General features: G+C 43.3%; 1 protein-coding gene across 1 annotated transcript; it reads right to left on the bottom strand.

Moving 5' to 3' along the window:
- Nucleotides 1-649: 649 nt before the first annotated feature.
- On the bottom strand, nucleotides 650-24839 carry LOC115165032 (E3 ubiquitin-protein ligase KCMF1-like). Its single transcript, XM_029718051.1, has 8 exons — nucleotides 24705-24839; nucleotides 21476-21643; nucleotides 19743-19882; nucleotides 12684-12785; nucleotides 11264-11444; nucleotides 2895-2983; nucleotides 2408-2622; nucleotides 650-2257 (listed from the first exon to the last, which is right to left on the bottom strand). The coding sequence occupies exons 1-8, from the start codon at nucleotides 24718-24720 to the stop codon at nucleotides 1987-1989; spliced, it is 1182 nt and encodes a 393-aa protein (XP_029573911.1). The 5' UTR covers nucleotides 24721-24839; the 3' UTR covers nucleotides 650-1986.
- Between the last annotated feature and the right edge of the window lie 1698 nt (nucleotides 24840-26537).

The following is a 26537-nucleotide window of genomic DNA, read 5'->3' as shown; positions in this document are numbered from 1 at the left end:
ATTGTCTTTATAGTGCCCTACTTTTGGGCCAGGACCCAAGTAGGGCACTATATAGAGAATAGGGTGCCACTTGGAGCGCATGCAGACGAGGGGAATCTCATTATTTCTCACTCTCACCAAGTGGCCATTAGTCTTGTCCTCCAGGCCATCATTGTAAAGTAGAATTTGTTCTTTACAGACTCACAAGGTTAAATAATAATGAATTGACCATGCCGCAGTCCCCCCCTACGGTCTTATACATTCAGACTGCTCTTTATAGCTAGACACCGTATAGAAACCTACAACTACTAACACTCCCCTCATAGGTATGCTGGCACTTTCACAATAACAAGTGTGAGGGATGAAGATTATAACCCAAATACCTACTGTATGGTTAGTTTCAATCCAGGCCTAGTTCTCCTATCATTCTCTCTAGTGTGGTCGTTCAGCAGACGCTCTTATCCAGAGAGACTTACAGGAGCAATTAGGGTTAAGTGCCTTGCTCAAGAGCACAGACAGATTCCAATGTCAGCTCAGGGATTCAAACCAGCGGCCTTTCGGTTACTGGCCCAATGCTCTCAACCGTTACGCTACCTTCTGGTCACCTCCTTTCTATCAGAATAGTGACGGGGATATCACATTTAGGAGTCTCTAGACAGTGACGGTGTAGTTCATTTTACATCCAAAACTATTTTATTGTCCTCCCCAAGTTGAACAGTTTTACCCTGGCTTTTAAGCATTTTCCAAAACACCAAAAACATGTAATCATACATTGCATTTGTTAAAGGTAGTATAGGATTCTCTCCAGTCACACTGTTGGATTAGCATCTCTGCAATGGAGAGGAATACCGTCAGTGGGGGGGGGGGACGTAAACTGGCCCGGCGTCGTACAGCCCCCCTCCCCCATGTCTGTCCATAGAAATCAACCATTGTGATGTAAAAGCTCATAGTGATTCTATAGCAAACACTCCCTACTTTCAGACCCGCTTTTAGAAAAATAAAAAAAAACACTCCTTTTTATACCAGTCGAGCTTCTACGGTCCTCCTGTGTAACATGTCTAATTACCTCTTTATGTAGTGTTATGCATACTGTATGAAGCTTCTCTCTGCATATGCAACTCAAAAACTGAGCCACAGTTCAGTTGGCATAAAGCAAAAGGTCACATGGCACTGTAAGTGATGTTATACGTGGTAGGAACTAAACCATTCAAATCAACAGTCTCCTGAGGAGAGAATTATTTGTGTAGAACTAAAAAAAAAAACACCCCCTATAATTGACAGAGCAGGTTAGGAAGATTACCCAGAGACCATCCTATAGGACCAAAGACATCGCTATGATGAATCCCGACTCCCCCATTGTGATAGCAGTTTAATATGGAACAGTGACTGTAGTTGAGAAGAGGGCACACAGTGATAAACAATCTGGACGTGGCAAACCATCAAAGTAGGTTTAAATAAATATCCAGGAACACAGCAGCTTAGGAGGAGAGAGTCTGGGAAGACGCCCCCCCTTATCCCTTAAAACCCATTGGAGGGACTTCTGGCCTTCTTATCCAATGGGTTTTGAGGAGACAAGGAGTATGCAATTGAGATCTTCCCGCTGTCTTGTCTGTTCTCTTCCTGTGTCTATGGACTACTTTATGATGATAATAAATGATCAAGCTGCTACCTACCCATCTATCTGACCTATGTTCACCTGCTGGGGGGGGGGGGGGGCAAGCAGCCAAGCACGGCTTCATGTGGAGTTGATTATGCGCTTTCTTTCATAAACATTTATATAGATGTATTATAAATTCCTCTTGCTCACAACACTCGCTCTCTCACGTTCACATTCACTGTGTCCTGTCATGTACACATTGTAATAGAATGGGGGGTGGTGGGGGGGGACAGATGAGATGACAATTCCCCCCCCAACTCAGAAAAAGAGAAAGATCTGAAGTATTTTCTTTCTCCGTTGGCGGTTTGACATGTAACGGCGGTTGGCGGTTTTAAACTTTGTAGTGGTGGCTACGGCAACGCCGGGGGATGCTGCTCATTCTTCAGTTCTCGGAGGTTGAGGTTCTCCAGCGCCACGTCTAAGGTCATGACCCCCGTGTCTTCGAAGGCATCCGAGCCTCGCGTCACGGCGTCGTGGTAGTCACGGAGATTGTCGTCTTCGCTGCGGTCGGGATTGGCTATCAGGGTGGAGAGGAGGAGCTCCGTGACGAAGAGAGAGCGGTCGGCCCACTGGCCTTCACATAGCTGGCGCTCCGCCTCGGACAACCTCGGTTCACTCAGTCTGGAGGAAGGGGAGGGTGAGGGACAGGATGGAGCTCTATTACAAAAACAATCCATCACCCACATGTAACAAGCAGACAAGCCTAAGAACAAGTCTCTCGCTCAAGAGAATAACTAGTTTAAAAATGTAGTGTAGGAGAAAGTTGCCAACCTGTTGAGAAGGAACTGGGAGGTGCTGCTCTGTGTGTTGGGCTCCTGCTGCTCCGGGTTGGGACTAAGGTTGTTGAAGAAGGAGTTGGAGCCAGGATTGGCGTTGTGATTCCCTGCGTGGGTGGAGGTGCGGCTGCCGCGATGAGAGGTGTTCCGGGCCGTTTCCAACTGCTGCCTGGTAGCCTGGGCCTGCTGCCAATCCACCTGGAGCTGCATCTACAGGACGAGGAGATGAGGACGATGAAGACAGAGACGTGGGAGGAGGAGGAGGAGAAGAGAGGGACGGTGGGAGGTGGAAGTGAGGAACAAGAAGTCGTAGAAGATAATGAAGGGGTTAAGTGCTTCACTCAAGGGCATAATGGCAGAATAATTGCATCATAGATTCTAGGCTACTGATACCAACAACCGGAGGGCTCTGGGATTCTCCGTCGGAGCCGGGATTCGAACCGTCGACCCTCTGTTTGCTGACCCTCCTCTGGACTACAAACCTGGAGCTGCTGTAGCTGGGAGGCTGAAGGACCTGAACTCAGCTGGCTGCCCGCCGACCTACGCACCCCTGACAACTGGGACAGCAGCTCTGCGAGGCGGAAGGAAGAGGTGAGGGGGTTAAATAAAAATGTAATTATATGACCTTAGACTGCCACATGGACAGACAGAGGGCTGGTTATCTGGGCCGGTGCCCAGCCATTAAAACACAGCAGTGGTAGGCATTGAACCAAATTGATTAAAAATCAGGATTAAAAACAGGATTAGGATAACTCAGGAATGTGTCAAGGCAACACCGACACAAACACTGTCTAGGCTGGCCTAAAGGGCCTTGGGTGGGGGTTACTGTCTAGGCTGGTCTATTAGGGCCTTGTGGGGGGGGGGGGGGTTACTGTCTAGACTGGTCTATTAGGGCCTTGGGTGGGGGTTACTGTCTAGACTGGCCTAAAGGGCTTGGGTGGTGGTTACTGTCTAGGCTGGCCTAAAGGGCCTTGGGTGGGGGTTACTGTCTAGGCTGGTCTATTAGGGCCTTGGGGGGGTTACTGTCTAGGCTGGCCTAAAGGGCCTTGGGGGGGGGGGGGGGGGGGTTACTGTCTAGACTGGTCTATTAGGGCCTTGGGGGGGGGGGGGTTACTGTCTAGACTGGTCTATTGGGGCCTTGGGGGGGGGGGGGTTACTGTCTAGACTGGTCTATTAGGGCCTTGGGTGGGGGGGGGGGTTACTGTCTAGACTGGTCTATTAGGGCCTTGGGTGGGGGGGGGGTTACTGTCTAGACTGGTCTATTAGGGCCTTGGGGGGGTTACTGTCTAGACTGGTCTATTAGGGCCTTGGGTGGGAGGGGGGTTACTGTCTAGACTGGTCTATTAGGGCCTTGGGGGGGGGGGGGGGGGTTACTGTCTAGACTGGTCTATTAGGGCCTTGGGTGGGAGGGGGGTTACTGTCTAGACTGGTCTATTAGGGCCTTGGGGGGGTTACTGTCTAGACTGGTCTATTAGGGCCTTGGGTGGGGGTTACTGTCTAGACTGGTCTATTAGGGCCTTGGGGGGGGGGGGGGGTTACTGTCTAGACTGGTCTATTAGGGCCTGGGGAGGGGGGTTACTGTCTAGACTGGTCTATTAGGGCCTAGGGGGGGGGGGGGGTTACTGTCTAGACTGGTCTATTAGGGCCTTGGGGGGTACTGTCTAGACTGGTCTATTAGGGCCTTGGGGGGTTACTGTCTAGACTGGTCTATTAGGGCCTTGGGGGGGGGGGGGGGTACTGTCTAGACTGGTCTAAAGGGCCTTGGAGGGGTATGTACTAAGGGGGTGTTTTGCATATTATTTTTGAAGAATCTGTTTCGTGCGTGTGTTCTACTCCAAATTTTATGAAAATAAAAAAGTACGACGAAATATAACTTCGACCTCAAGAAATGAGCAAAAATAACATATTAGAATAAATTATTTGTAACATATTGGACCATGCATTATAGGCTACATTATCAGATGTGCTATAAGCAATAAGAATTATCTCCTGTCGCCCAACTGATGCAGCAGAGTGGATAAAAACACACACACACACACACACACATACACACACACACACACACACACACACACACACACACGTAACTGCCCAAATAATGGAAACACTTGAGTAAATGAGGGATACAAAGTATATTGAAAGCAGGTACTTCCGCACAGGTGTGGTTCTTGAGTTAATTAAGCAATTAAAATCCTAATCATACTTATGGTCATGTATAAAACTACTGGGCAGGCCATTATTTTGGCTACCATGGCTAAGATTTCCCCCATCTACAGAGCAGGATTGGTCACTGAATGGTTTGGTGAGCATGAACACTATATAAACCATATGCCCTGAGGCCGTCTCAGTCACCAGAGCTCAACCAAATGATGGAATTTTTCATGGAAGAAAATTTGACTTCCAGACACTGGTATAATCTATGCCAAGGTGCATTGAAACTGTTCTGGCTCGTGGTGGCCCGATGCCCTAAAAACATGCTGGTGTTTCCTTTATTTTGGCAGTTACACACTTTTTTTGTGTGTGTGTAATGAACAGCTAAATAAAGACTGGACGGTCGGGCATTCGAGCGGTCGCGTCCATTTCTATTGTAACACGGACTCGACAAGGCGATGAAACGTCCTTACTCCTCGCTGAAACATGCAAGGCGTTTTAGCAAACAAAGTCTTCGGTTGCCTAGGCAACGCCCCCTAACCCTTCCCTGCAACCTAGGTTGAAGATGACAAAGGTTTAAGACGAGGATTCTATTATCCCAGAACTCTGAAACGAAATGGGACCAGCTATGCTAGTTAGCAATGCTAGTTAGCAACAGTGCTACTAGTCCTGTAGAGATTCTATTAAATTACTAGAGGGGAAATGTCATAAAACACTTTGTTACATAATGGGGCGAAAGTGGCAGCCATCTTGGTCAGGGAGAAATCCAAAACCAGTTTAATTGGAATGAATGGCAGTAGGCATAGGTGAGGCATGTACTGCTTTTACAATACAAAGCATGCAATGTAGACAACCTAAAATCTTGTCATAATTATAAATACAGTTATAGGTTTTATACCAATTTAACATCTGTAAAGAGACCATAACTGTCTTGGATTTTGTTTTCTTTGGAAATAATTTGTTGTATTTCCAACTTGTCTTAGTCCTAATCAAGTGATTTCAGCCAGTGTATGGCTGAAAAATGTATGGAATAAATTCCTCTTAAACTATCTGGCTAGCTAGCCAACAAACACAGTGCAGATAAATTCTTCACATTCATTGTTTTTGCACCAAATCTTAATAAATCACAGCACTGGCAAACATGGTTGACCAACTCCCTGACCAACATGGCTGACCAATGGACCATCATAAGAAGTTTTCATTTCCATTCTAGTATTCTAAACGATAGTCCCATGAATATGTTTATTTTATAAAAGCTTTCACATGGAATCAGAACTTGTACTAACCTTCCCCCCCCCCCCCCCCCCCCCCTTCAACCTAGCCTGCAGCACATGCAGACAGGAGTAGAGAGGAGAAAATGTATAGACTTAATTTGTTTGATTCAAAAGGGCTATTATTAATACAGTCATGTGGCTAACCATTTACCGCCATCCAAAATTCCATGACTATCACAGCCCTAGGTGGCCACGTGCGCAATTGTAGGAATAGCGTAATAAACACGGTAGCAATGGAAAACTGGGATGCCTCTCTGATAACCTGTTGGGGATAGGGGGCAGTATTTGCATGGCCGGATAAAAAACGTACCCGATTTTAATCTGGTTACTACTCCTGCCCAGTAACTAGAATATGCATATAATTAGTAGATTTGGATAGAAAACTCTAAAGTTTCTAAAAAACTGTTTGAATGGTGTCTGAGTATAACAGAACTCATATGGCAGGCAAAACCCTGAGACAAATCCTAACAGGAAGTGGAAATCTGATGTGTGGAATCACTTTCAAGCCTTTGCCATTGAAACACACAGGGACTTAATCATTTAGCACTTCAAGGCTTCCACTAGATGTCAACAGTCTTTACAAAAAGTATTCTATGGTAGAAACTGACCCAAAGAGAGGCTTGGAAAGTTGGTCACAGGGGGAGGGCCATTGCTACTATGACGCGGGCGCCCATGGGAACCCTTTTGTTCCGAAACGTTTAGTAAGACAATGCAATCGTCCGCCTTGAATATTATTGAAGCTCTGGTTGAAAAAGGCCCTAAAGATTTGTTATACAACGTTTGACATGTTTGAACGAACGTAAATATATTTTTTTGCACATTCGTGACGACAAGTCCGGCGCGCCTCGTACATTATGAGTAGCCTTCGGAACGCGCTAACAAGAAGGAACTATTGGGACATAAATTATTAACTTTTTCGAACAAAACTACATTTGTTGTGGACCTGGGATTCCTGGAAGTGCCTTCTGATGAAGATAATCAAAGGTAAGGGAATATTTACAATAGTACATTTGATTTTAGATGGTTCCAAGATGGCGCTAACATGTATCGCCTAGCGTATTTTTCTGAGCATACCACGTCGTTTATTGCAAAGTGTGATTTCCCAGTAAAGTTATTTTTAAATCTGGCAATGCGGTTGCATTCACGAGATGTTAATCTATAATTCTTTGAATGACAATATTAAATTTTAACAATGTTTTCGAATAGTAATTTTGTAAATTGTAGCGCTGATTCACCGGAAGCATTTGAGGGAAAATATTTTCTGAACGTCACGCGCCGATTTAAAATGCTGTTTTTATATATAAATATGAACTTTATCGAACAGAAAAAACATGTATTGTGTAACATGATGTCCTAGGAGTGTCATCTGATGAAGATTGTCAAAGGTTAGTGCTGCATTTAGCTGTGTTTTGGGTATTTGTGATGCATGCTAGTTGCTTTGAAAATGGCAGTGTGATTATTTTTGGCAGGGTACTCTCCTAACATAATCTAATGTTTTGCTTTTGCTGTAAAGCCTTTTTGAAAATCGGACAACGTGGTTCGATTCAGGAGAGGTATATCTATAAAATGGTATAAAATAGTCATATGTTTGAGAAATTGAAGTTATAGCATTTATGAGGTATTTGTATTTCGCGCGACGCGATTCCACTGGCTGTTGACTAGGGTGGGACGCAAGCGTCCCACGTTCCCAGACAGGTTAAAAAACAAAAAAACAAAACTGCTTTGAAAAGTGTTTTCCACCATTTGCATTAAGGATTTTTGTGCATCGACTGCTTGTCAGAATCATTGTTTCCCTTCTATAGCTCTCGCAACTTGAATGTGCCTGGAAAGGAAGTTGTCACGCAGAACACACAAGTCGACTAGGTCAATAACTATAGTACTCTGGGGGTTGTCTAATTTTGTATTAAATAACATTACCTGGAGAAAAATATAATTGTAGCATTGGAAAGTTCCATCCAGAGGCTTTTAATGACTTTACCAGCAGCTACAGTAGGCTGGCTATACACTGCTGCTTGAGTTGGGAGCTGTGGTGGTGCCCATGATAAGACTATTTAAATACTCTTCAACTGAAAATCAGTGTTAGCAACAATCACACACGTCATTTCAGTGCACGCGGCGTAATCTTCAGAAAGTATTCATAAACCCCTGGACGTATTCCACATGTTGCCGTGTTACAGCCTGAATTCAAAATGGATTTAATTATTTTTTTTGACCCATCTACACACAATACCCCATAATGACAGTGAAAACGTGTTTTTAGAAATGTATGCAAACACCGCTGTGAGTCTTTCTGGGTAAGTCTCTAAGAACTTGGCACACCTGGTTTGTACAATATTTGCACATTCTTTAAATGATTCTGGTTGATTTACATTTTAGTAGACACTCACTTTGCACTGCTATTTTCAGGTCTCTCCAGAGATGTTTGATCGGGTTCAAGTCCGGGCTCTGGCTGGGCCACTCAAGGACATTTAGAGACTTGTCCCAAAGCCACTCCTGCGTTGTCTTGGTTGTAAGGTGAACCTTCGCCCCAGTCTGAGGTCCTGAGCACTCTGGAGCAGGTTTTCATCAAGGATCTATGTACTTTTTCTACGTTCATCTTTCCCTCAATTCTGAGAGTGCTAAAAGGCACATAAAGGAAACTCCAAGCAGGTTGTCATGTGCCTTTCACATTTAGGTCATTTTACTGAGTGTGGTCACAACGCCACAAAGGGCATGGATTTTTTGATATTTTTTTTTTTTTTATGGTGCATTACGGCCACAAAGGGGATGCCGCCGTGAAATTCGAGGTATTATCAAGTGCTTGTCAAATTGTCAATGAGAGACTGATGAAGTGTGTACAGCCTGCGCAAATAAACAAAGCAGAGCTCATCCCTTTCAAGGGACTTTTTTCAAATCATCATTAGTCTCATCATGCAGCCTTACAATGTATTAAACATCTAAACATATAGACCAACATTTGTAGAACAATTAAAGTTACATAAATAACAAAATGAAGCATATAGGAATACCTATTTCTTTGTTTAGCAAGATCGAATCCCCGAGCTGACAAGGTAAAAATCTGTCGTTCTGCCCCTGAACAAGACAGTTAACCCATTGTTCCCCGGTAGGTGGTCATTGTAAATAACAATTTGTTCTTAACTGACTTTCCTAGTCAAATAAACACAGAATTGCCGAATGTGCACACTCCATCAAATAATTGAGAAAATATTTATTTTATTCAGCTTTGTTCAATTTGTATTCTTCATACTATAAAATAATGCCAGAGAATTAGAAGCAGATCTTGTCTGCTAAATGAACTAGTGTAAGCCCACAGCCATTTTATTTTTATTTTACCTTTAACTAGGCAAGTCAGTTAAGAACAAACTCTTATTTTCAATGACTGTCTAGGAACAGTGGGTTAACTGCCTTGTTCAGGGGCAGAATGACAGATTTTTACCTTGTCAGCTCGGGGATTCGATCTTGCAACCTTTTGGTTACTAGTCCAACGCTCTAACCACTAGGATACCTGCTGCCCCAAAGCCATTTGGCATAGCCACATCAGGACAACTCAGAGTATGCTATTCTTTTATTCTGAAATAGACTACATTTTCTTCAAATCATGCTTCTTTAGACCTGTCTAAAATAAATAACGGCTATATTACATTGATTTATTAGACTTTTTAAAATGGCATGTAGGCTATGTGTGGAAGCCAGGAGATGCTAAATGCGTTTGTTGAATAAGTCAATTACCATGGAGACAGACCGTTATTTGCTTGACAATAACCTGCGGACGAAATTTCGTGACCGCCAAAGCCTTAGCTGCGTGCCATTCCAAATCAATTGAATTTACCACAGGTGGACTCCAATCTGGCTGTAGAAACATTTCAAGGATGATCAATGGAAACAGGATGCACCAGCGCTCAATTTCAAGTCTCATAGCAAAGGGTCTGAATACTTAAGTAAATAAGGTATTTCAGTTTCTATTTTTAATAAATGTGCAAAAAAAAAAAATGTAAAACCTGTTTTCGCTTTGTTATTGTGATGTCATTGTGGGGTATTGTGATGTCATTATGGGGTATTGTGATGTCATTATGGGGTATTGTGTGTAAAATGAAAACATTTCCTTTAATACATTTTAGAATAAGGCTGTAACATAAAATGTGGAAAAAGTCAACGGGTCTGAATACTTTCCGAATGTACTATATATTTTTAAGTAGTTATCAGCAGAGAAAGGGGGGAAGTCATAGCCATTTAAGTCTTGCCGTAGATTTAAGCCAAAACTAACTAGGCCACTCAGGAACATTCAATGTCGTCTTGGTTAGCCTTGTGTTTTAGTGTCTGTTTGAAAAGTTTAGGATTCGCCCGTTTAAAAAAAAAAAAAAAGTATTATAAAAAACCTCCCTAGTCCTTCCTGACAAGCATACCCATAACATGATGCAGCCACCACCATTCTTGAAAATATGAAGAGTGGTACTCAGTGATGTGTTGTTTGCCCCAAATTTAACACTTTGTATTCAGGACATAGTTAGTTTCTCTGCCAAAATGTTTTGCAGTTTTACTTTAGTGCGTTATTGCAAACAGGCTACATGTTTTGGAATATTTGTCTTCTGTACAGGCTTCCCTTTCACACGGTCATTTAGGTTAGTATTGTGGAGTAACTACGATGTTGCTCCACCCTCAGTTTTCTCCTATCACAGCCATTAAACTCTGTTTTAAAAAGTTACCGTTGGCATCATGGTAAAATGCCTGAGTAGTTTCCTTCCTCTCCAGCAACTGAGTTAGGAAGGACGCCTGTATCTTTGTAGTGACTGGGTGTATTGATACACCATCCAAAGTGTAATTAATAACTTCGCCATGCTCAAAGGGATATTCAATGTTTTTTTTTTTTTTGCCCATCTATCAATAGGTGCCCTTCTTTGCGAGGCATTGGGAAACCCTGGTCTTTGTGGTTGAATCTGTTTGAAATTCACTACTTGACAGAGACCTTCCAAATAATTGTATGTGTGGGGTACAGAGATGAGGTAGTCATAAACAAATGAAAATAAATCATGTTAAACACTTATTGCACAGAGTGAGTCCATGCAACATATTATGTTAAATTGTTAAGAAAATGTTTACTCCTGAACTTATTTAGGCTTGCCATAACAAAGGAATTGAATACTTATTGACTCAAGACATTTAAAGTTTTCATTTGTAATTAATAAGTTTTAAAAAAAAGTCTAAAATCATAATTCCACTTTGACAGTATGGTGTATTGTGGGTAGACCAGTGGACTCAATCCATTTTAAATTCTGGCTGTAATGTAACAAAATGTGGGGGAAAGGTGAAAGGGGGTGTGAATACTTTCTGAAGGCATTGTAAATATTATATTTTGTAGAACAGACATGCTTCTGTATTAGGCTGTGTCACATCTCCAAACCAGCCCCCGTCCCCCGTCCCCATACTACCTCCTATAGGATCCATATCCTCCCTGTTGTAGTTGGCGCTCTGTGTAGAGGTCTGTGTGGTAGAGCTCCCCCCGGAGGTTGACGAGGTGAACTGCATGTTGGATCGACGGGCCCTCTGGCCCCCCAGACCCCGACCCGGGTGGATCATCCGACGCACGTGCCGCACCCCGCTCGACTCATCGTGGACCAACACCGTCAAGGAACATCATGGACATGTCATAAATATACACTGAATAAAAAACATAAAACGCAACATGTAAATAAAAAGATCAACAAATGACAAATGTGGCATATCAAGAAGCTGATTAAACAGCATGATCATTACACAGGTGCACCTTGTGCTGGGGGCAATAAAAAGGCCACTAAAATGTGCAATTGTGTCACACAACACAATTGGCATGCTGACTACAGGAATGTCCACCAGAGCTGTTGCCAGAGAATTTAAATGTTCATTTCTCTACCATAAGCCGCCTCCAATATCGTGTTTTTTTTATAGAATTTGACAGTAGGTCCAACATGCCTCACAACCGCAGACCACGCGTATGGAGTCGTGTTGGCGAGTGGATTGCTGATGTCAATGTTGTAAATAGAATGCCCCATTGTGGCGATGCAGTTATTGTATGGGCAGGCATATGCTACGGACAACAAACAATTGCATTTTATCGATGGCAATTTGAATGCACAGAGATAACGTGACGAGATGAGGCCCATGTTTTTTTTTTGAAGGTGTCCGTGAGCAACACATGCATATGTTTATTCCCAGTCATGTGAAATCCATAGATTAGTGCCTAATGAATTTATTTCAATTGACTGATTTCCTTATGAAATTGTCGCATTTATATTTTTGTTCAGTATACACACACACACACATCTTCCCAATGACTACAGTTCAGTTGTGGTTTGCTGGTCGCCATCCTCTCTGTCAGATTATATTTTTTGAAGTGTGAGGGCGGGAGTCGGGACGCGAGAATCGACCAATTCCTAGTGGCTAGCTAGCTAGCTAGCCCTATTGACCTACTATGGGGTTGTGATCTACACACGTCAGTGGGTATTATAGGCAGGTAAACATGCTAAAATGAAACACCATGTATTTATTAACGTATCAAGAGAATATTAATTAATATTGTAGGCAGGCAAGATATGAGATGTGAATGGGCAAAGTCAGTTTATTTTCTCTCTTCAGCCCAAACAATGTTCGCCACTGATTTAGAGAAACTTTGCATTGTGTTTTGTGGTTACATCATATTTAAATGTCCATGCTTTTCATTGAAGCTTGCGTCGACGCATGTTTCCAAGCGGAGTACGCATCCAAGAAAGGCCTCCATTTTACATACTTTGATTTGGACTCATTCTCTGACTGATTCATGCTCGGAGAACGGTAGTATACTTATTGAGAAAACACCCTGAGTGTAAAGGATATCAAATCTCTCGGTGCTCTGTGTTCAAGTGTGAGATGAGCAGCCAAGTCGTCTGTCACGTGATTAGGGTCTCCGCCAGGCAGCACAGCACATATGGGACAGATCTGGAGAGAGAGAGAGAACCAAGAGTTGGAACCAAAATTATTTTCCAATCGTTTGTCCTGTTCCACTGTTCTGACCAGCAAAATAAATGTTCTGAAGAAGTTATGAACCCGAAAAGTAACTTTTATATAATTCCTTTTTTTAAACTCGGTAAATGTAAAAAAAAAAATGGTTTCCTCGACATTAAAATGATCTAACAATCAGTGCAGACAGAGCAGCTTGCTATGGAGTGGGAAACAAGTGTAGGGCGCTAGATGCAAATGAATTTTTGCGGGTGGGGAAAGAGCGAGAAAGGGTGGAAGACAAGGCTTGACTTGAAGCACTGGGCATCTTGTTGTTATGACATGCGTTATCTGGCCCACAGAAGTATACCTATGGAGGAGCAGCTTCTATGAGGTTCTGGTGGCAGGTAGCCTAGTGGTTATAGCTTTGGGACAGTAACCGAAAGGTTGCTAGATCGAATCCCTGAGCTGACAAGGTAAAAAAATCTGTGGTTCTGCCCCTGAACAAGGCAGTTAACCCACTGTTCCCCGGTAGGTGGTCATTGTAAATAACAATGTGTTCTTAACTGACTTGCCTAGTTAAATAAATACAGAATTGCCGAATGTGCGCACTCCAAATAATTTAGAAAATATTTATATTTTATTCAGCTTTGTTCAATTTGTATTTTTTCAACATTTTGTTACGTTACAGCCTTAATCAAAACGTAGTTCCCCCCCCTTGATCTACACCAAAAATATCCCATAATAACAATTATTTATTTTTATATTTGAAATATTACATTTACATAATTATTCAGACCCTTTACTCAGTACTTTGTTGAAGCACCTTTGGCAGTGATTACAGCCTCGAGTCTTCTTGGGTATGACGCTACAAGCTTGGCACACCAGTATTCAGGGAGTTTCTCCCATTCTTCTCTGCAGATCCTCTTAAGCTCTGTCAGGTTGGATGGGGAGCATTGCTGCACAGCTACTTTAAGGTCTCTCCAGAGATGTTCAAGTCCAGGCTCTGGCTGGGCCACTCAAGGACATTCAGAGACTTGTCCCGAAGCCACCCCTGCGCTGTCTTAGCTGTGTGCTTAGGGTTGTTGTCCTGCTGGAAGGTGAACCTTTGCCCCAGTCTGAGGTTCATCAAGGAGCTCTCTACTTTGCTCCGTTCCACTTTGCCTCGATCCTGACTAGTCTCCCAGTCCCTGCCACTGAAAAACATCCCCACAGCATGATTCTGTCATTACCATGCTTCACCGTTGGGATGGTGCCAGGTTTCCTTCAGATGTGACGCTTGACATTCAGGCTAACGAGTTCAATCTTGGTTTCATCAGACCAGAGAATCTTGTTTCTCATGGTCTGAGTGTCTTTAGGTGTCTTTTGGCAAACTCCAAGCGGACTATCATGAAGCCACTCCTCAGTAAAAGGCACGGCTTCTGTCTGGCCACTCTACTATAAAGGCCTGATTGGTGGAGTGGTGCAGAGCTCTGTCAGAGTGACCATCGGGTTCTTGGTCACCTCGCTGACCAAGGCCCTTCTCCTCCGTAAATAAGGTTTCATTTTTTTGAATTTTATATAAATTTGCAAAAACGAATAAACAATTTGCTTTGTCATTATGGGGTAGTGTGTGTAGATTGAACATTTATTAAATAAATGTTTTTCCTCAAACAAGGCTGTAATGTAACAAAATGCAGAAAAGGGAAGGGGTCTGAATACTTTCCGAATGCACTGTATATATATCATGTGTTTTAATAAAATCAACTATCTGCTTGTCTGGTGCTGCTTGATGAAATAAGACACAAATGACTCAAGAGGGAGCCAGAGATCAAGATCATAATCATCGTCATGTGGTGTGAATCAAAATTCTATCCAAATTAAAAATGATAAACTTAAAAAGTAACTTCTATTGCCATTACCAACTATGTAAACTACATAAAGCAAACAAATAAAAACATTGCAGCCTGCTGGTAAAAAAATAAAATATCCTATAAATCACATTGGCTACACATGGCCTGTCTGCAACGAACTTGCAACAACTATCAACTTGTGCCAGCTGAAGCTTGCATTAGCAAACTTGCAACATTGTATCAAATATCGTGGGCCCTCAGTTTCCTGAGCCAGTGAGGTCAGGACAGACACAGCTGTAGGCTATTTTATGCAAGGCTAAGAGCTCATCAGGTATACCTACTTTATGATGTTTCCACTCGATCAGAACATGACATTTATATGCCAGGTAGCTTTCTAGGTCTACTTCTATGTGTAATCAGGTCCTTACTCAACATTGTCTTGTTTGGAGAGCTTCTGTCTAAATTGACAAAACTAGTAAGTAGAATGAAATAAACCACAACTTGTATTTCACAAGTGTATCATAGGTTGTGGGCTCTGCAAACATCATGTCCACTCTGTGACAATTAGAACAGTAAAAGACTAGAATAATAATATATTGAATGCATTAACAGAAATTAGCATAACTAAACAAACATTGTAGGTTAGAAACTATAGGAATTAATGGTAAACGTTACTAGTGGTGGTACATGGTAATGGGGAATTGATAGACTAACAACCAAGGCAAACAATTCACACAATGAGGTTACGAAACAATGGAAGGGCACAAATTGGCGGGAGAGAGAGACATTCCGGAGAGACGTGCGTTTTAGTAACACTCCCCTTCTTAGATGGTACCATCCACAAGGCCTCCGCAATTGATCTGTCCACTGTGAATCAGACAGGTGTCTCTTGTGTGAACAACAAAAAAAATCTCATACATACACACATACATACACAAACTCAGCAAAAAAAGAAACGTCCTCGCACTGTCAACTGCGTTTATTTTCAGCAAATTTAACATGTGTAAATATTTGTATGAACATAACAAGATTCAACAACTGCGACAAACTGAACAAGTTCCACAGACATGTGACTAACAGAAATTGAATAATTTGTCCCTGAGCAAAGGGGGGGGGGGTCAACATCAAAAGTAATAGTCAGTATCTGGTGTGGCCACCAGCTGCATTAAGTACTGCAGTGCATCTCCTCCTCATGGACTGCACCAGATTTGCCAGTTCTTGGTGTGAGATGTTATCCCACTCTTCCACCAAGGCAGCAAGTTCCCGGACATTTCTTCGGGGGAATGGCCCTAGCCCTCACCCTCCGATCCAACAGGTCCCAGACATGCTCAATGGGATTGAGATCCGGGCTCTTCGCTGACCATGGCAGAACACTGACATTCCTGTATTGCAGGAAATCACGCACAGAACGAGCAGTATGGCTGGTGGCATTGCCATGCTGGAGGGTCATGTCAGGATGAGCCTGCAGGAAGGGTACCACATGAGGGAGGAGGATGTCTTCCCTGTAACGCACAGCGTTGAGATTGCCTGCAATGACAACAAGCTCAGTCCGATGATGCTGTGACACACCACCCCAGACCATGACGGACCCTCCACCTCCAAATCGATCCCGCTCCAGAGTACAGGCCTCGGTGTAACGCTCATTCCTTCAACGATAAACGCGAATCCGACCATCCCCCTTGGTGAGACAAAACCGCGACTCGGCAGTAAAGAGCACTTTTTGCCAGTCCTGTCTGGTCCAGCGATGGTGGGTTTGTGCCCATGGGCAACGTTGTTGCCGGTGATGTCTGGTGAGGACCTGCCTTGCAACAGGCCTACAAGCCCTCAGTCCAGCCTCTCTCAGCCTATTGCAGACAGTCTGAGCACTGATTGTGTGTTCCTGGTGTAACTCAGGCAGTTGTTGTTGCCATCCTGTACCTGTCCCGCAGGTGTGATGTTCGGATGTACCGATCCTGTGCAGGTGTTGTTACACGTGGTCTGCCACGGCGAAAACGATCAGCTGTCCATCCTGTCTCTGTCCCCTGTAGCGTTGTCTTAGGCATCTCACTGTATGGACATTAGGGCTGGGCAATATGGCAAATCAATTATCACGATATCTATATATTTTTTCATTTGATAACGATAATTATCACAATATTAATCAAATGTTTAAAAGGTGCATATCTGCTTTAGACTCAAGAATGCCTAAACCAGACCACTAGGCAGGTAGCCTAGTGGTTAGAGCGTTGGGCCAGTAACCGAAAGGTTGCTAGATTGAATCCCCGAGCTGACAAGGTAAAAATGTGTTGTTCTACCCCTGAACAAGGCAGTTAACCCACTGTTCCTTGGTAGGCCGTCATTGTAAATAAGAAGTTGTTCTTAACTGACTTGCCTAGTTAAATAAAGGTTACATTTTTTTAATTATTATTATTATGAGCTACACATAAAATTATACTTGAAGGAAAATTGTTCCATGTTTGCGGCCAGGGAGCACATACCTGGGGTCAATTAAATTGATAAGACTCTTGAAACCTTCCTTTTCAACTATGCTAATTGGCAGCATGTCCTTAGCAATGCAATGCATAATAGCATTTGTGATGTCTGTCTTTTCGATGTTTGCTTGTAGGGCATAAACGCTGTCAGTGTTGACTGCTTCAGGGCAAACATCCCTAGATTGGCTGGTGCTTGAGGGGCGTTTATCAATACCGTGGCGCAAACTCAAACTTCCTGCATGTTCCAAAGAGTGATTTTGCTTCAGATGTTTTAAAAGGTTTGTCGTAATTACCAGACTTTGTAGCCACCTGTCTACGGCACAATTTGCACCGAACATTGCTCTGCTCTTTGTCGAACTTCGAAAAGCCGAACCACTTCCAAATTACTGAAACAGTTGAACCCTTTTAATCAATAATTTCTTCGTTGGAAGCTGCTCCTTCTCCATGGCGATCACTGCCACTGTTTGCACCTACATCACACATTTTTTGTGGTTAGTGGCTACTCCATCACTCATTTAGTGGTTAACAGTGGCTACTCCATCACTCGAGGTGCTAAGGGGTTTTTAGTGGTCGTATACCTCTCCACGTGCATATTGTCACTTCTCCGCACGTTCCTGCTGCGTCAGAGGTGAAATGGACTGCTGTACCTAATTATTCTATATCGACATTATCGAAAATTTATCTAAACGTTTTTTTAATCGTTATTGAGGGAAGTAATTACCTCGATAATTATTGATATATCGCCCAGTCGTAATGGACATTACAATTTATTGGCCACATCTGCAGTCCTCATGCCTTCTTGCAGCATGCCTAAGGCACGTTCACGCAGATGAGCAGGGACCCTGGGCATCTTTCTTTTGGTGTTTTTCAGAGTCAGTAGAAAGGCCTCTTTAGTGTCCTAAGTTTTCATAACTGTGACCTTAATTGCCTACCGTCTGTAAGCTGTTAGTGTCTTAACGACCGTTCCACAGGTGCATGTTTATTAATTATTTATGGTTCATTGAACAAGCATGGAAACAGTGTTTAAACCCTTTACAATGAAGATCTGTGAAGTTATTTGGATTTTTACAAATTATCTTTGAAAGACAGGGTCCTGAAAAAGTGACGTTTCATTTTTTGCTGCAAGATAGATTAGATAGATGCTAGTGCTCAACAAAACTAAATCTTGGTCGACCAGTCGGCTAATTGGGGTCAGCCCTATCGTGCACACACAGGCAAATATTTTCAGCCGGAAAGCAGGCACTGGAATAAGTTTGAGTGACAGAGTGAGGGCTTTGCATAGACACTGTTTTTTTGTAGGTACACAAAAAAAAAATGAAAAAAAAAAAAACCCCACCCGGAACGTAAATTAACGTTATTAACCGGTTCACATGCTTTTAAAAGAACAGTTCTGTTCTGGAACAGTACAGATCACTTTCCTTAACGGGTTCGATTTTGTTCTTCGAAAATATTGTTTTTTGTTTCTGTTCCACGAATTGGTTTTAACCCCTGGAGAGAACACACGGCCATCTGAGCTTCACATCAAATGAATTTCAAAACACTTTACAATCCAGACTTGTCTTTTCTTTAGGTGCTGTTTGTTTTACTGAACATGGCCTTGATTGCTTTGTGGACATTTTTGCACCTCCCCTCCCACCTGTAAATAATCTAGAGTCTCTTTTCCACTGTAGGGATTTACCCCGGTGCTTGGCCTAAAGACTCAGACGTTTCTGTTTTCATGGCTAAGACCAAGGCCCCAAAAAGGTTAGTGGTCCACTCACCACCTCTGAGGTCTCTGTAGCCACATGCTGCTGTAGAGAAGTCTGTGTCCTTATATAATACTATACAGTAATATACACAGTGTACAAAACATTAGGAATACCTTCCTAATATCGAGTTGCACCCCCTTTTTTGCCCTCAAAAAAAAGCCTCAATTCATCAGGGCAGGGACTCTACAAGGTGTTGAGTGTTTCACAGGGATGCTGGCCCCATGTTGAATCCAATGCTTCCCGCAGTTTTGTCAAGTTGGCTGGATGTCCTTTGGGTGGTGGACCATTCTTGATACACACAGAAAACTGCTGAGGGTGATAAACCCAGCAGTGTTCCAGGTCTTGACACCTACTACCATACTCAATCAAATTTATTGATGAAGCCTATTTTACATCAGCCGATGTCACAAAGTGCTGTACAGAAACCCAGCCTAAAACCCCCCAAACAGCAAGCAGTGCAGATGTAGAAGCACGGTGGCTAGGAAAAACTCCCTAGAAAGGCCAGAACCTAGGAAGAAACCTAGAGAGGAACCAGGCTATGAGGGGTGGCCAGTCCTCTTCTGGCTGTGCCGGGTGGAGATTATAACAGAACATGGCCAAGATGTTCAAATGTTCATAGATGACCAGCAGGGTCAAATAATAATCACATAGGTCGTTCAAAGGCATTTCAATATTTTTTGTCTTGCCCATTCACCCTCTGAATGGCACACCTACACAATCCATGTCTCAATTATCTCCAGGCTGAAAAATCTTATTTTTCCTTTAACCCGTCTCCTCCCCTTCATCTACACTGACTGAAGAGGATTTAACAAGCGACATCAATAAGGGATCATAGCTTTTAACTGGTCAGGGTGTCATGGAATGAGCCAGTGTTCCTAATGTTTTGTCCACTCCGTGTATACTCACCACCTCTGAGGAGGTCTCTGTGTGCTCTGCAGTCACGTGCTCCTGTAGAGATGTCTCCGTGTAACCCATCCTGCCACAGAAGGGACAGGTGAAAGCCTGGGGCTGCTCCACCGAGAAGGACTCTCCCCCATAATACAGGTCTGGAAGGAAAGAGGACGGGGTAATGGTTAGACAGTACGGAAAGAGCAGGGGTTAGGGAGGAGGAGACAGGATGGAACAGCAGAGGTTAGGGAGGAGGAGACAGGATGGAACAGCAGAGGTTAGGGAGGAGGAGACAGGATGGAACAGCAGAGGTTAGGGAGGAGGAGACAGGATGGAACAGCAGAGGTTGGGGAGGAGGAGACAGTATGGAACAGCAGAGGTTAGGGAGGAGGAGACAGGATGGAACAGCAGAGGTTAGGGAGGAGGAGACAGGATGGAACAGCAGAGGTTAGGGAGGAGGAGACGGGATGGAACAGCAGAGGTTAGGGAGGAGGAGACGGGATGGAACAGCAGAGGTTAGGGAGGAGGAGACAGGATGGAACAGCAGAGGTTAGGGAGGAGGAGACGGGATGGAACAGCAGAGGTTAGGGAGGAGGAGACGGGATGGAACAGCAGAGGTTAGGGAGGAGGAGACAGGGTTAGACAGGATGGAAGAGCAGAGGTTATGGAGGAGGAGACGGGATGAAAGAGCAGAGGTTAGGGAGGAGGAGACGGGATGGAACAGCAGAGGTTAGGGAGGAGGAGACGGGATGGAACAGCAGAAGTTAGGGAGGAGGAGACAGTATGGAACAGCAGAGGTTAGGGAGGAGGAGACAGGATGGAACAGCAGAGGTTAGGGAGGAGGAGACAGGATGGCACAGCAGAGGTTAGGGAGGAGACAGGATGGCACAGCAGAGGTTAGGGAGGAGGAGACAGGATGGAACAGCAGAGGTTAGGGAGGAGGAGACAGGATGGAACAGCAGAGGTTAGGGAGGAGGAGACAGGATGGAACAGCAGAGGTTAGGGAGGAGGAGACAGGATGGAACAGCAGAGGTTAGGGAGGAGGAGACAGGATGGAACAGCAGAGGTTAGGGAGGAGGAGACAGGATGGAACAGCAGAGGTTAGGGAGGAGGAGACAGGATGGAACAGCAGAGGTTAGGGAGGAGGAGACAGGATGGAACAGCAGAGGTTAGGGAGGAGGAGACAGGATGGAACAGCAGAGGTTAGGGAGGAGGAGACAGGATGGAACAGCAGAGGTTAGGGAGGAGAAGACAGGATGGAACAGCAGAGGTTAGGGAGGAGGAGACAGGATGGAACAGCAGAGGTTAGGGAGGAGGAGACAGGATGGAAGAGCAGAGGTTAGGGAGGAGGAGACGGGATGGAACAGCAGAGGTTAGGGAGGAGGAGACAGGATGGAACAGCAGAGGTTAGGGAGGAGGAGACAGGATGGAACAGCAGAGGTTAGGGAGGAGGAGACAGGATTAGACAGGATGGAACAGATCTCTGGAAGGACAGAGGACAGTAAATCAGTGCAGGCAGAATCAACGCTCTATCTGACGTAAGACAATCAGTTCTCAGGGTTTGTAGTTGTGGCGTTTTGTCGTCTGGTTAAAGTGGGTCTGCTTGTGGTGTATGGTTGTACTAGCTATGTACGTACTGAAGTCCACCCTGGTAAGTATGCAGTACACCGGGTGATTTGTGGCGTGTAGTTGTGTGTCTGTGGTTTATATGCAAGTGTGTGTGTGTCTGAAAGGGTTGTGTGTGTACTCACCGAAGTCGACCCTGGTTAGTATGCACTGCATGGCGTGCTCCGCCGTGTGTCTGGTGGTCGTGGCTCCGCCCTCGTAGCACGAGGCACACAGGTCGTAGTCGTAGCAAATTAAACACTTGTACCGCTGCCCCCGAAAGTTACCTTTCAAACACGCGTCGCAGCTCACACCTGGGGAAGGACAGAACAGAAACAGGACCGAGTCAAACTCAACACCACACACACACACACACACACACACACACACACACACACACACACACACACACACACACACACACACACACACACACACACACACACACACACTTTATCCATCGTAATTAGCCATCATGATATACAACCAACATATTGACATAACACACTTAACCTAACCTACTACAATATGTAAAATATTCTGTAACAAGTGTTGTTTTTGTGCTCAATGGTGGATATATTCATAATTATTTAAGAGGCAGGTTCACATTTCCCGGGGTCCACACGAGTTATCAAAAGCCGACATTGCTTCAATGCCAGTGAAGGACTGATGGCCGTCGTTATGAAACACTAGTGGCTGATAGCTATACCCAGCTAGCTATGTGAACTTCCAACTTTGACAGCAGGAAATTGATTGACTACAACAGTCTTGCTAAAAAAATAAAAAATCACCCTGAGCGGAGTTGGTAGAAAGTGGATGTTTCTGGTTTTCAGGGATACAAGATTTTCAACCTAACTTGTCAGGCATCTTTCTACGTCAGGTTAAAAGCTAGCTAGCTAGCAAAGCAAGCCAAACATTCCCAAACAGCCTGGAAATCCAACGTTGAATTTGGATTTCTGATAAGGGAATTATATGCTTAAAAAGGTAATGATTAAAATATTCCACCCTGAAACGTAACTATTAGTGATTATTAGTTTATGTAGCAAGTATAATGAATGATTAAAGTACTAAATGTAAGTCCAATAAGGTTTGGTAGAGACATGTGAGGGAGAGAAATGTGTGTGTGTGTGTGTCTAAGAAAATACAGAGAACAATTCAACTGTGTTTGACCCGACCTGGCTAGAACTCTGAGAAACGTATGATAGGGCAGAGAGTCATTTTCAAGGTTCCTCTAATCTCGGGGGAATGGAACTGACAGCGCTGGCTAGTGATAAACAGTGGATACAACTCACCTACTGTTTGTGTGTATGTATGTGCGTAGGAGGTATGTGTGTAAATAGGGAGTGAGTTATAAAATGGATGTCTCGGTATTATGGACTTCAGAACGTTCTCGTGAATTGGGAACTGTACGAACCTTTTGCAGAAGCTGAGTCTTTGCCTAATTATTATTAAACCCAGGGTCTTTCAAACCTCGGGGATTGGTCAAAGCTTATTGATTGTTAGTTATTATTATTGGGATTGAAAATTCTCATGACAATTTCACTGCTTGTTTCTAGACTAAAGCATGATCGGTATAAACAACCGTGAATTGTAAGTAATTTTTTTAATAATGTACCCCTCAAAACAAGCAGGGTCCCGCACCCCCCCAACGAAATATTGTACACCCTAGGTTGGGGACCCCTTGCTCCAGTCGATAAGACATTTTAACTGCACTAACCAGCACTTTGAAAAGTTTATAATTATACTTTTGTGGACATTGTTCCATCTCATTCCTCCTTGCAAAAAAAAACCGGTAAAGTATGTTCAAATATCATTTGATTAAACATTATGACTTGCTAGCGATTGCCAAGAAATGTATTGCCTTGAAATGGAAATCGGATTCCCTCCTGCTAGTTGCAATGTGGCTATCGGAAGTTAATAGTTGTATCCCACTGGAGAAAATCACTTACTGCTTGAGGAATAAGTTAGACATTTTACAGAATTTGGCAACCTTTTATTGACTATATGGAGAATCTCCCCTCACATCACATTGATTGAATCTCTATATAATTCTTATATAATGTTTCACACGTAATGTATAATATGTAGCTTACAGCAGGTGACCATATGATTCAATGTCTCTTTATTATTATTATTTTACTCTTTATTATGATTTATGTATCATGTATGTTTTTTATGTATCATGTATGTTTTTTATGTATTATGTATGCCCGTATATATAATTTTTATTTTTTATTACGCTCGTCTGTCACCGTCACTTTGTCCTTTGTTGTCTAACATTTACATTTACATTTAAGTCATTTAGCAGACGCTCTTATCCAGAGCGACTTACAGATTGGTGCATTCACCTTAAGATATCCAGTGGAACAACCACTTTACAATAGTGCATCTAAATCTTTCGGGGGGGGGTAGAAGGATTACTTTATCCTATCCCAGGTATTCCTAACACATTTTCACTTTTGTTTTGAATATTCTTAATTGGAAAATGCAAAAATAAAATATAAAAAAAAAAAAAAACTTTATGACTTGTAAAAAAGTCGTGAGAGTTAACTTTCCTAATCCACTCTCTCAATGATGCCCATACATTGAATCCAACGTCAGGTCTCCAGGCTATGCCAAATACAGCATGTCAACAATACTGTACCAAACTAGCAGAGGTCAGAACTGTGCCAGCAAGGTTGTCCATTATCTGTTTGTTTTTGTACATTAAGCTGGTAGTTGTTGTTGTTTTGACATGTTAAATTGAGCTAGCTAACTATCTATCTGCTGAAGACATTACAGGGCCTTGGTCCATGGCTAATTTGATGACAGTGCATTCATTCACAACCTGCGACTGTAACCTTTGGCAAAGATACAAAGGAAAAGTGAAACAAAAGCAAGTTATTAAACAACAACAAAACCTTGCCAAAGTGTCGAAATACATTTCAATTTGTAATTGGTTTTTTTTTGCCCTACCTAAGCCTAATAAAACTAGCTAACGTTAGGTTTAAAAATGGTTGTTAGCTAGCTAACTTAGCAAGTCAACTAACGCTAACTTTATTTTTTAGTTACTGTGGTAACTAGCGTAGCTAGCTGCTACCGTGCGAACTAACGTTAGCTAGCTATAGTAACTCATTTAAATCTGGAAAAAATATGAGCTGCTTTCTTTTGGCAGTGTCCTTGCGGGTAACTACAAGTATTTATTTGTTGGAAAGCTGTTTTAGCTAACTACAGAAGCTCCGGGGGGGGGGGGGGGGGCTGGATACAGTGGTGAAATGTAAAAAGGGGTCCGCCATCATGCAGTTCAATATAAAACACATGAAAACCCCTCCATGTAACTAAACCGGCAGCTATCGCTTCGCTTTTTTTTTTTTTTAATCCGACTTTACTTCTTACCTTCATGACGGGACATCCTATGGACACTAAACACGGGTTCACTCTAGCTTGAACCAGCCAACCTAGCTGTCTCTCCCCGGGACCTCTACCGGGACCTCTCCCCCTTCATGGAGGATCCGGTCTGGGGCTCGGCGGAGAAGTGTTGTGAGAAACAATAGTGGAATCGGTGGTTCGTCTTTCAAAATAAAAGTTCCACATTTTGAAACTGACGCAAACCAGATGAAAACATGCCGCAATTGGACCAGAAAGTGTTAAACAAAGTTTAAATGTTGTTATATAAATTCAATTTAAAAAAATATATAATAATCCGTTCATTTGACGCACACACAACAAACAAAAATATCTGTTGAAATCACACTGGGATATATGTACTTCAGTATTGCATTGGGGGCAGACTTATATTGCACCGTACACAGCCTTACCTATGGATTTGGGGTTCATGAAATGGGGTATCAGCCTACTCTGGGACACCCACAGAACACAACTGTGAAGAGTTTTCACAAATATTAGCATTGTAGCTCTTATTATGGAACATTAACTGTGGGAATATCAACTTTCCAGTCAGTCTATTGTGTGTATTGAACATTCATATTGCAACGTACAGCCTTGCCTTGCCTACCCAGTTAACAACAAGCGTTCCCACAACTTTAGAGAATGTTCCCATTAGGTCACTACCTAACGTTTTCATAGGAATGGTCCAGTGATGTGCAAGGACTGTTTCCAAGATACTGTTTCCAAGATACTGTTTACATGATACTGTTTCCAAGATACTGTTTCCAAGATACTGTTTCTAAGATACTGTTTCCAATATACTGTTTCCAATATACTGTTTCCATGATACTGTTTCCGTGATACTGTTTCCAAGATACTGTTTCCAAGATACTGTTTCCAAGATACTGTTTCATGGGAACATTACATACACACGTGTTATTACTATCATTAAGGTTGTATTGTTCAGTTCTGAATCAGCTGATTCACAGGACTCTGACAGGACTCTACTACACACTGTGACAGGACTCTACTACACACTGTGACAGGACTCTACTACACACTGTGACAGGACTCTACACACTGACAGGACTCTACACACTGACAGGATTCTACACAGACAAGACTCTACACACAGACAGGACTCTAACAGGACTCTACACACTCTGACAGGACTCTACACACTGACAGGACTCTGACAGGACTCTACACACAGACAGGACTCTGACAGGACTCTACACACAGACAGGACTCTGACAGGACTCTACTACACACTGTGACAGGACTCTACTACACACTGTGACAGGACTCTACACACTGACAGGACTCTACACACTGACAGGACTCTACACACAGACAGGACTCTGACAGGACTCTACTACACACTGTGACAGGACTCTACTACACACTCTGACAGGACTCTACGCACTGACAGGACTCTACACACTGACAGGACTCTACACACTCTGACAGGACTCTACACACTCTGACAGGACTCTACACACAGACAGGACTCTGACAGGACTCTACTACACACTGTGACATGACTCTACTACACACTGTGACATGACTCTACACACTGACAGGACTCTACACACTCTGACAGGACTCTGACAGGACTCTACACACTCTGACAGGACTCTACACTTAGACAAGACTCTACACAGACAAGACTCTACACACTGGCAGGACTCTACACACAGACAGGATTCTGACAGGACTCTACACACTCTGACAGGACTCTACACTCTGACAGGACTCTACACTCTGACAGGACTCTACACACTCTGACAGGACTCTACTACACACTCTGACAGGACTCTACACACTGACAGGACTCTGACA

This window comes from Salmo trutta, chromosome 27 (assembly GCF_901001165.1).
Source record: "Salmo trutta chromosome 27, fSalTru1.1, whole genome shotgun sequence".
NCBI classification, from domain to species: domain Eukaryota; kingdom Metazoa; phylum Chordata; class Actinopteri; order Salmoniformes; family Salmonidae; genus Salmo; species Salmo trutta.
Note: the sequence above shows the minus strand (reverse complement) of the source record. Positions and strands in the feature narration are given on the sequence as shown.

Excerpts from the sequence above, each read along its gene's own strand:
- LOC115165032 (XM_029718051.1), bottom strand. Across the intron at positions 2,984-11,263 it reads GGATATGGATCCTATAGGAG|AGCTGCTGTCCCAGTTGTCA; the intron begins GTAGTATGGGGA and ends TCCGCCTCGCAG. Across the intron at positions 2,623-2,894 it reads CCCAGCTACAGCAGCTCCAG|ATGCAGCTCCAGGTGGATTG; the intron begins GTTTGTAGTCCA and ends CTCGTCCTGTAG.